The sequence below is a fragment of the Petaurus breviceps genome, unplaced genomic scaffold, assembly GCF_028583685.1.
Source record: "Petaurus breviceps papuanus isolate PSGF00001 unplaced genomic scaffold, PetGlider_PUasm1.0 90847, whole genome shotgun sequence".
NCBI lineage: Eukaryota > Metazoa > Chordata > Mammalia > Diprotodontia > Petauridae > Petaurus > Petaurus breviceps.
The window spans coordinates 15,597,389-15,609,030 of NW_027187360.1; the positions used below are offsets into that span (position 1 = coordinate 15,597,389).

At 38.7% G+C, this 11,642-nt stretch overlaps 1 protein-coding gene across 1 annotated transcript in view; it reads left to right on the plus strand.

Moving 5' to 3' along the window:
• The window catches only part of ZNF831 (zinc finger protein 831), a 61,522-nt gene extending 52,608 nt beyond the window's left edge, over positions 1 to 8,914 (plus strand). The window contains exons 4-5 of the mRNA XM_069072493.1: positions 2,286 to 2,446; positions 3,187 to 8,914. Coding sequence (XP_068928594.1) covers positions 2,286 to 2,446; positions 3,187 to 4,029 — 1,004 coding nt within the window. The 3' untranslated portion in view covers positions 4,030 to 8,914. The remainder of the gene's footprint in view (positions 1 to 2,285; positions 2,447 to 3,186) is intronic.
• The last annotated feature ends 2,728 nt before the right edge of the window (positions 8,915 to 11,642 follow it).

Sequence of the window (11,642 nt, forward strand, 5' to 3'; positions counted from 1 at the left end):
CCCTCTTCTCCTCTCCTTTAACTGATCCTTATACTACATTGACTTAAGGCCCTTCACCATCCCAGTTGTTCTCCTCTAGACACTTTTTATCAATGTCCTTCCTAAATAGTGGAACCAACAATTGAACACATAAATACATATGCAGTTTTACAAGGACATAGAATGACAGGACTGTCTCCTCTATTTCTGGAAGCTATGCCTTTCTAATCTACTCCAGCCTTACACTAGCTTTTTTGGTTACCACATCATGCTGCTGACATATGCTGAGGTTGTGGTCCACTAAAACCCCCAAATCTTTCCCAGAAAAACTGCCTAGTCGGACCTCCCCCATAATAATCTATGGTGATATTTTAATCCCTTGCAATCTCTTGCAAGCTTCTGAGTTAGTCCTTTGCCCCAGTGGGTGAAGAGTCAGGGAATGACACTGATATAGATGTAATCTATGGTCTAAGATCCCTTAAAGGTTTGCTTTTGGGGGATAACCCAAGAGAATAATTTTCTTATTTGCCTTTTCATATCCCAGCCTAAGAGTTTACTATAGGAACATCTTCAAATGTACTTGTGTCCAGATTTTCACAAATGTGGGTAATTGAATCCTAAATTTCCATATAAGCATTCAGTGTAACAAATGAAAAATGACTAGAGGAGATTTTTTTTTCACTGCACACAAAATACAGCATTCATAAACAATACACAGGAGACCATAAACAGATCCATGAAACAAAAGGCCCTAATAGTAGTTCCTCTTGGATGGGAATGAGCTCAAGAGTTACCAAAAGGACAGCACCCAGATGTTTCAGGTACACCTCAGCTTTCCCAAAGGCATCTGTCCAGTTTTTACCTAAGATTTGTAGTACTTTGTGTAGTTTGAGTTCTCTATGGAAGACCCTCATGTTTTAAAACTATTAGATGAACAACACCATTGAACCACTGCTGTCTGCATGCTTACTGTGAGACGTGACAAGGTCCAGATCCCATGCTTCTCTTTGTTGTGGTTTTAACCATCACTACTCCTCTGCCATGGAACCACAGGGGCAATTCTATTCATTTTCCAAGAGGCTCACTAATAAGGAAACCTTTTTCTCTTTCTAGGAGGTCTGATCCATGAACTCACATGTCAAAATCATAATCATTTCTGTTCCCCAGACTCAATTTTGGAATTACTTTGAGACAACCACCAAAGCTGATGCTGCCCAAGAGATTTCTTTTCTTTGCTAGATTTTAGGATCTCGCTGTCTAGGGAATTCCCCTCATCTACATTGGAGGTCAGAGTTCAGGGACATTGCCCGTGAATTCCTTTCCTGGGCTACTACTCAGGCAAGCATCTTCCTTAGGCTTCTACAGAAGCTCAGTTGTTCTAACTGTGGCCATCTCTTCATCTGGGGAAGTCTACTATCAGGCACTCTTTTCTGTGACAGTGTGAGTGAGAAAGCTGTAGGCCAGACCATGTAGCTCCCATTTGTTTTTGCTCCATGGCCCCAGTTAACATTTCCTAGGGAGATGATACTTTGAGCATTTTCAGGCTTACTCCCACCTACCCGAGAGCACAGCTCTACTCTACTTTGTTCTCTTAATAAAGGAAAGGGGGAAAAACAAGAATGACCTGCCCACTCTGTTTCATAGGTCAATAAAGTGGAATGGCTCCTCTGATCAAAATCCGTTCTCTCTAGAGTCCCATCCAATCAATCACCTTGGGAGAAACCCTGGTTACTAGAACTCGATGAGGAGCTACATTTGTTCTCTTAAAAAAGTCTTAATTGGGGGTGGTGAGGTGGCGCAGTGAGTAAAGCGCTGGCCCTGGAGTCAGGAAGGACCTGAGTTCGGTTCTGGACTCAGACACTTAACACAAAAAAACTAGCCATGTAACCTTGGGCAAGTTACTTAACCCCAATTGCCCTCCAAAAAAGACAAAAAAAAAGTCTTCATTGCTATGTCCATATTCTATAGGGAAAAATATTTTCAAAAGATTGTCTCAGGACAACTCTCTCAGTGAACCCTCCTTATTCTCATATTAACCTAAGAAAACATAGTTAGAAAAGCAAACATGTTGGGGGAAAAAACTATCCTAACAACCTTATACTCTAAAACTAAATAAAAATTATTGTGTGATTATTTCAAACTTTTTTAGAGTAGATAATCTGGAACTGACTTAGTATGAATTGTAGTTATTGTACAAAATAGTGATTAAGATGAGATATCTTCATGAATTAATAAATAAAATTTTAGGAAATTAGTGTTGACTTTGTACTAGTTTCAGATGTCTCTAGAAATCTGTTCTTTTTCAGGTCCAAGTTTACAAGGGACGTCATCTGGCACAATCTCAGAAGTGTCACTTTGCTATGAGGATGAACTGAAGAGTGAAGATAACAGTAAAAATAACTCAGGAAACTTTTCTCACAGTATAAGTTCAAGAAACGTCCAAGAAACAGACAAGCTGCATGTGGAAGTAAGTAGCTCAGAGTGAGCTTGCCCAATGGTTGCCATACATCAGTGATTCTGAAACCTCTTTGGCATAATTTTGGTGGAGGAACACCTCTGCAAACCACTTATTCCTCCTCCTTTTACTTGCTGTCATAAAATTTCACCAAAATCAATGAGAAGAATGGGACTGCTTTTGATAAGAGCAAATAGTTTGACATATGGGCCTTATTAGATATCCCAAGGCCATTTTACATTCATGTCAGAAAATAGGTAGCTATTGATGATCATATTATAAACAAATATTACAAGGTATTAGCTCATAAGTTGCTTAGAGGACCATAAGTGATTCCTTTAAGAACAATTGATATAAATAAAAATAAGTCTAAAGCAAAATGAGTCATTGTTAGTGCCTTAGTACCTTGAAGGAGAATAACTTGAGAATTGGAAGGAGAGAGCTTATTGGATATTTGAATATTTTAATTTATGATAGAGATGGAAAATACAAAATGATATCAACAACTTCCTTGATTACATTGGTTAGTTGGTTTAGTTCTTTGCAAACATTAAAACACCGTACAACTGTTATTATTTTATTAATAATGTCTCAACTAATTATTAATTTTCCAATGCTTTTGAGTGCATTGGATTGCATTCAGTTTTGCACATATCATTACTTTTTAAATTAATATTACATTGTCTTTTACCAGAATTCTTCTTACTAACTGACATTTAAAATTTTTCTTTTTTTCCTTTCATTTATTTCAGGATCTGCCTCCATCTGCTAGTGAGTGTGGTGATCCCTCTCTTCAGAACACTACAACCACTTCAGGATTACCTCTGCAAACACATCATGGTTTGGCCACAACTAAGATTAAGCCATTTGCATATGATGGTAGTCTTAATACTGGATTGCTGTTGACTCCTTCCCAAGAAACATCGAAACACATTCCAATAGACTCAACTTCAAAAAGTTACTTAGATCATTTGGGGCCCTCTTGTTTGGATGCCAAGGGAATATTTCATCTTCCTGATGCTGTCACATCTGGATCTGCCATTTCTATTTCTTTAGGGGCCAAATCAAACCACAAAACCCTGAGAATTCACAGTGATGAATCTCAGGCCCAAGGTTCAGCAATAGCAGACCCTCTGTCACAAAGCATCCCAAACAGAGAACCTATAGTAGTAAGTAAGTCATGTTCGCCTTTATCAGAGAAACCCCCATCTGGATCAAGAATTTCATTCTCAGCTTCAGTGGGCATGACTGGGAAAACTCCAGTGGAGACGTCACCTTCAGGACTTAGCACGAGCAGTTTACACCAGGTGACAGTGAGACCTCGGACATACTTTTCTACCAGTAGCTATTATAGCTGTGGGGAAAAGCATGGAACTTGTGTAGATGAAAGTGATAGTGGGAAAAATCAAGTAACTAGAATGGTCACAGTTAAAGAGGGCATCATTGCTGCTAGTCCTGGAGAGTCCTCAGATATCTCTGGAGCATCTTCTAAAGCCCTCAAGAAGAGGAGCCTAGAAGGGATGAGGAAGCAAACTCGAGTAGAATACAGTGACACCAGTAGTGACGATGAAGACCGCTTAGTTATAGAATTGTAGAGACTCTAGAAAACAGAAAGGTTGTATTATAAAAGAATACAGGGATGAGAGGGACCTAGAAACAAATACCACTGAGTTGACAGGAAAACTGAATTTCTCTCATGAGGCATCTTAAGATTAGAAAAAAACTTTCTTGGATGCTAGAGGCCAAGTTATGGGCAAAAGGCTTACTCCCTTCCATTCTATGGCTCTGGGTGGCACGTGGAATAAAGGCAACTTTGCTTCAATAAAACTAGTCATGAAATTATTGTTTCTGAATAGAACCTGTAAATATTCTCTGTACCTTAACTCCTTGCTACATGAAGACTCTCTTTATATCCCCACTTTCCTTTCTCTTTAGAATTTTCTCTATCCTTTGTTCCCTAGAAGGGGCTCCATGACTGTTTACATGTTTCAAAGAAGTCTATACAATGTTGGTGGACCACCTGAGTCAGTGAGGGTCTCTTTAGAGGGGAGGAATATGAGGTACATTATACTGAGTGTAAATGTGTTTAGAGATAGCATTTTTGGATAATTGAGTCCTGTAAAGTGGGTTTCATGGACTTAGATCTGGAAAGGGACTTTAGAGATTATCTAGGACCTTTTGAACCTCTTCATTTTACAGATGAGGAAACTGGGGCCTAGAAACATTAAATGACTTGTCTAGGGCTACATATCAAGTGACAGAGCAGGGATTCAAACCCAGGTCTTTCTGACTCCAATCTCAGTTTCCACTACAACACACTCGCCCACTCGGGAATGTAAGCCAGTTCTGGATGATTGAATTCAGATTTATACAAAACCCCTCAAGTTTGGCTATGATGGCTAGCCTTTTTAGTGGGATTTGTAAATATACTCCAAACATATGTGACATTATGAAATAATGATCATTTTTAAATGTTGCACAAATGACCAATGTTCATTTATGGTGAGATAATACAACCATGCTCTACTTCTGTGGCTGATGCCTTTTCTGCTGAGAACTTTAAAAATCCTTGATTTTGCAATTCTTCTTTGAGAACACTGATAAGCTAATTAGGGGGACAGCTAGGTAGCACAGTGAATAGAGCACCGACTTTGGAGTCAGGAGAATCTGAATTCAAATATGGCCTCAGACACTTAACACAAAACTAGCTGTGTGACTAGGCAAGTCACTTAACCCCAATTGCCCTACCTTCTCCCCTCCAAAAAAAGCAAAAAAAAAATAAAAAGTTAATTGGGGGAGTTTTCTCCAATGAGATTTTGGGGGATAATATCATATGACTCTGTGATTCTATTTTTGTCATATCATGGTCCAAACAATTTCAGTTAGAGGGTTATATTTTTGCCAGTATCCAAAGCTTAGATCAGTGCTCTGTTCATACAATAGAAAGGGCTTTTTGGATTTCTTTCAGTAGGATGAAGGATATAAAACTAAATGGAGTTTTATGCCATCTTAAATTTTAGTCATTTTCTTTGAGAGGTTTGCTGTGAATTAAATCTTGGTATATTATATAAATCATACTAGAACGAGATTAAAAAAATTTTAATACTCCTAGCCATAACATGACTCAGTGAATAAAATAATAGGTATATGCCACTCAGTCTCCTAGATTTACTGTATTCTTGGTTTCTCTAGTTTAAATGGTATAGAAAAGTTTAAAGAGGTTTGCACTGCTGTGTTATAATTTTATACTTGCCTTTGGTATGATTTTGTACAATTTTGAAATTTATATTGTATGATCTTTTGGGTTAACTTTCTTGTAATGATGCTTATATGATTACTTATACTTCAGAGGAAAGACAAAAATGAGAAATATCTCATAATCTGGTGGTGATGTTACAATAGGTCTTAGCCCTTGTCTATGTATGGTCAACTTTCAGTGACCTTCAGTTAAATTAACTACTTTTAGAATTGCCTAGACCAGCTTTCTCTGTTACCCAGATTGTATGTACTGTGAATTAATGTGTACTTAGGGAAGGCAAACTAACTTCAGTACTAGCTAATAAAAACATGTTTGAGAGATCATTATTAATATGACCTTGGGCAAGTAATTTAAATTCTCTGATCTTCAGTTTCCTCATCTGTAAAATTAGGAGGTTGAACTAGATGACCTTTAAGGTCCCTTCCAACCCGAGATCTGCGATCCTATGATCTGGAACTATTTATAATTAGTATACTTAGGTACTCCCCCCATTATTACATATTGAAACCCCTCCATGCCTTTTCATCCTGTGAAATTCTCATCCACATAATTTCATAAATCCTCTGCTGACTTGGAGGCCCGATGGGGTACAAGCATGACAGCTGAGCTGGCCTTCTATTGTATTTTGTTCTCTATCCTGGCCTGCATCATTTCAAAAAGTTATCTTGATATTTTTTTAATCCCTCACGATTTCAGAACCAAATATGATTTTTGGCTTATCTGGCCAAGCACCATGTGCTATTGTTATTCTTTCAAAAGTTACTTTCTGTCTGCTTTCTATTTATCTCCTATGCTTTGAGTTATATACATTATCTCCCCCTTTAAAATATAAGATTCTTGAAGGAAGGGACCATTGTGTTTTTCCTTTGTGTCTTCAGCCTTTGCATAGTGCCTGGCACATAGTCCTTAATAAATGCTTGTCAATTGATTGATCTGTTATAATCTTTCCTCTGTCAGCATGAACAATTAAAAGTTGACTATTTTCCAAACATAAGTTGAATGGTCTTGAGAAATGCCAGAGTGGACATCTTTGATGACTCATTTAACACAAAAGGCTGGTTCTTACAGAGTTAAGTACTCCAGTAAAGAAGATCCTCTTTGTCCTGAAGACATTGCCATAGGAAGAGAATCAGAATTCCTTTGTGCCCATTCTACTTGGGCTTCCACTGAGACTCAGCTAGGTAGCTGGGCCAGAAATACAAATATGTCACAAAATGGTAATGACTTCAAGATAGAGGTAAAAAGTCATTCATTGATCCATTAGCCAACTTTGCTAGCTGCCTCTTAGCTCATTCCTTAAGGACAGGTATCAATAATGTGTTCCAGTAGTTGAGAATTCAGGTTGCATTTAGAAAATTTATTTTCTGTATTGGAGAGGAAGAGAAAGGGCTGTGTAAAAATTCACACTGGTGGCCCATTTGGAAGCAGTCTTACAAGTGTACCTCATTGTATATAATGTATTTCTGAAAGGCTATGTTTAAGCTGTTTTTTTTAAATCCAGTTATTTAAAATACTATATATGGGAGTGTTGTAGAGAAGGGCTTGTTATTTAAATTTTATGGTGAATTCCTTTTGGTAAAGTATTCTTTTGTAAAAATGAATAACCACTCATTTTTAAAATCTGGGTTTTCCTGGTTTTGTAAATCTTGATTTTTATATATCAGTTTGCTTAAAGTGGAATGTACCTGTATTTGCATTGCTGACATAGGCATATATTTTAATGACAGGACCTGAGCTATAGACTCAACTTTTGGTCCTTAAAAAAAAATAATTTTTTTTTCACATACATTTGACTGACATGGGTGATTATGGCCAAAAATAAACAAATCATCACATGGTAGCCAACCTTTTGATGATGAGCACCCAGGTTGAGTCAGTCTGAAATTGGACTCCCATTTTTCCATCTTGGTGGGAACTATTTGCTGGAGCTTGCAGTCTTCTGGCAAAGGCTTCTAGAACTCAGGCTTACCCCCACACCTGAAAAAGGCATGGAAGGATGGCTTCAGGGGGAGATCTGTAAATCAGGGATCTGTAAATCAGTAGAAATAACCCCCTGATAGTGAAGACAAAAAAGCAGAGGAAAACAGAGACCATGCCTAGAATCTTGAGTTGAAAACTCAACATTATTAGTGACTTTCAGTATGATTTTAGGGGATTAACTTAGCCCATCTGGACCCTGGATGAAATGGAGAGCAGCTTTTTATTTTGTCATAACTTTCCAGATTCCTGAAGGATATGACCAGGGACACTGCTGCTACTGATGTGATTGTGTAACCCTGGGCAAGTTATTTTACCTCTCTCTGCCCAGTCTTCTCTCTGGAAAAATGAGGCTTAGGCACTAAATAGACAAGACTTACTTGAGATCTAATTCCAGAAGGCGATTACTCGCATTTCCAGCGAGGACTTAGAATGAATCCATGATTTATTATTATTATTATTTTTTACCTTGCACTTTGCATGAGATTCTTAATGCAGCAGATGTTTGTAGTGAGAGAAATTGTGACACCATTATTGACTTCTGGCAAAATTGAGTGCAGCAGAACAGGAAATGGTTAGTTTAAACCTAGAGTGCTCCTGCAGCACATATGTCACCCATCTTTATTACAGTCAGTTGTTTTCCTCCATAGTTTTAGTGAGACACTATAAAGATTTTTTAAAAAAATTCTATACTTTGAATACAGACCTATTTCTCACTTCTGTCAGAACTCATGAAGCATGGAGTCAGGTCTTAGAAAACCTTGTATGAGAGTTTTCAATCCCATATTTCAGCTGTATTTGTGTAGGGTGTGTAAAGTGCAGTTGTTAGGAACAGCATCGGATAGTATATAGAGTTCTGGGTCTGAAGTAAGCAAGAACTGGGTTCCAATCCTGTCTCTGATGTTTGCTACCTGTGTGACCAGTCCTTTTACTCTTGTGAGTCTCAGGAAACTTTCTAAGATTCTTTATTAAGTTACATACCTGTTTTGTGTTGATTCACAATGCATAGCAGGTCCTATCGAGTATTGGAAAATTTGAACACATTTTTGCACCTTAGAAGAAAGAGTGTGTTTGGGGGGGCATAATGGGGAATGGGGAGACAACCACCTGGACCCTCAAGGAGAACAATTGTTAAATATGCTGGTACAGTACTCAACTAAAATTGAGATTGTTGATTGTTCAGAATCAGGGAAGCCACTGACTTTTTTTGCAGATTGTTGGAATTTATTCTTCTTTATATTGTTAAATTATTTTGTTTTTTATAAAATAAAATTGGAGATAAAAATAAAATGGTGTGATAGTGCTTCAGTGGCTCAGAATTATTGTAAAGAATTTTTTTGTGGTGAGTAAGCATTTGTTTACTTATCAATGCTGGCTAATTGACCCACCAAATTGTTCGGTTTGTGTTTGTATCCCATTATTCCTAACAGTTTTTTAGGGGAAGGAGAGACTATTCCTTTCCGAAGTGTACCAGGGGGTTTTATTCTGCTATGTTTTACACAGACACAGACACAGACACACACAGACACAGACAGACACACAGACACACATACATGCACACACCAGCACTGGACCTGAGTTTTAAACAATTCTTAAGTGTAGCTGATCTTGTAAGCCACATGAGGGCACTGTCGACAATAGAAAAACACAGGCTTATCTCCATTATGGTTCATGTTTATTTAACAATATGCATATGATTTGGTAATGATGCAAAAGCATTTTTAATTTAAAAGGGTTTCTTGTAGACAGACTTCCTTTGCTTTTTGGGGGTAAGATTAAATTTAATTTACATGCCCACAATCTTAGTCCATCTTCCTGTCTTTTAGAAATCTCCTTTGAAGTGAATAGGGATGAAAAAAAGGATAGTCTGAAGCTGAGGAAAACCAAATCAAGTTATTAATTACTGAAGGGCATTGATAGCCTTCTTCCAACTAATCAAACTCTTTCCAATAATAATCAGTTAATCTAAGAAGGAAATGCATCCTTTGTTTCTTCCCGATGCAAAACATTTCTGGGGTAATCAGCTCCACCTCCTGTTAAGTGGAGGAATTTCCTTGCTTAGGCTCTAGGGCTATAGGATGGTTGGGGAGGAGGGGAAGGTTATGGGGTGTGTGGCAGGGGAGGGGGGTGGTGTTGGGTGATCAGTTCCTTCAGTCAAGCTTTGCTCTTTGTTAACTAACATTCCATGCTGGGCCACCACCTCCACACATCTACCAAACCCAAGGGAATGTTCTGTGGGCTTTTTTTTTTTAAGTGAATGTAATTGGATCTCCCAGAAAACCATACTCAGGGTTTCATGTTGAGTCACAAACTATTTCCATCAGTTTTGCTTTGAAAGGGCTTCCATCCTTCTAGATTACAAGCAAATGAACTGGGCAGCACCACCAACGGCTCAGAGAGCAGGTCTCAAGTCTCCTACTTATTTACAGCCTGTTGAGCTTTGCTCCACAAATGCAAAGGTCTCACTCTCAGACATCTGGAAACTTTGCTTCCAGCAGGGACAGCTGCCTCTTGTTCTTAGCTGTCTCCCAGCTGCACACTAGAGGCAAATCCTGCATCACTTATGATTGATTGGCAGAGGATTAGCCTGTTGCAATTTTAGCTCATAAATAGGTGAATTGTTTTTCGATTTTTAACTCTGAAAGAAAAGCACTCCTTTAATATGTACAGTGGTCTACACAAGCCTTGTTGCTGATGGGAGGAGAAATCTCTGCCAACTATGTGGACCACATTTACAAGAAGCAATTCAGGCACTTATCAGGCCTTCTTAGTCTGTTATAAACAAAGGTCAAGAGAATTGGATTGAGTCTTTTAAGTATAAGGGAAATTGATGTGCATTAGATCCCTTGTTGGATCTGTTTGCTCTTGGAGACAGGCTGTTCAGTTCTCCAGTAAGGTGACATTCTATTGAACCCACACACAAACTCCTCTGTCTCTCTGGTTTGTTGGTTAAAATTGAGAACTCAGAAATAAGGCTAATGAGATAGCCAGGGATCAAGTACTCTCTAGAAGCCAAACATATGTGGTTAAGATGTTCATTCCTTCAGCAAACATTTATTAAGCACCTACTGCATACTCTGGTTCAGAGGGCATTATGATAGGCACAGGAAGGAAAACTAAGTTTAGATAAGATTTTTATTCTACTCCTTTAGAACTGATTGATATAAGGTTAAAACAAAAAACACATGACTATAATACATAGTACTATATGAAACATGGAAAACCACATTATCTGAAGAACCAAAATCAAGGCTAATGGACAGATGAATGGTGGATCTAAGTAGGCTGCAGCATATTATTGATGAAGAAATTGGAAACATGAAATGTTATAAAGCTGTCCTCAAAGAGATGTCTGACCCTAAATGGTGGGGAGCCCGATATAGTGAGAATGAGGGATAACTGGTGGACAGTGCTACATAGCACCTGATGATACATCCATGTAATGTCAAGAGACCTAGAGGAAGGGCCCATTGCGTGGATGTCCTATGGAGGATTTATGGGACGACTTAGACCAGAGTCACCCTAATGAGAATGTGTGGATAAGAGCACCTGAATCCGTGAGCTCACAGATCCATTGACTACTACTTGAGGGAGAGAGTGGAAGGTTTGTGAGGGCCCACATGTCTCAGACAGAGATCCTGAATGGACTCATCAGAGATGCTGAGCCTCAGGGTACCAGACCTACTTGCCAGGATTCAGAGATTAGGAGTGAAGTATCTGTTCCATGTTCAGTGTTTCTTCTAGAGCAGAGCTCCCTGCTGCCTCTGCCCAGAGTCTCCACCCTTAGGTCCCCAGATTTTGGAATAAGTGACAGAAGTAGATGCCACCATCACTGTGTCTAGATCTTGGCTCAGTTATCACAGGATCCTGGAAGTCAGGGCTTTCCCCCCATTCTTGTGGCCTCCAGCCACCACCTTGTGCTACTCATATCTCTATATTTAGTCACCATCTGCTCAGGGGAAAATTCTTTCC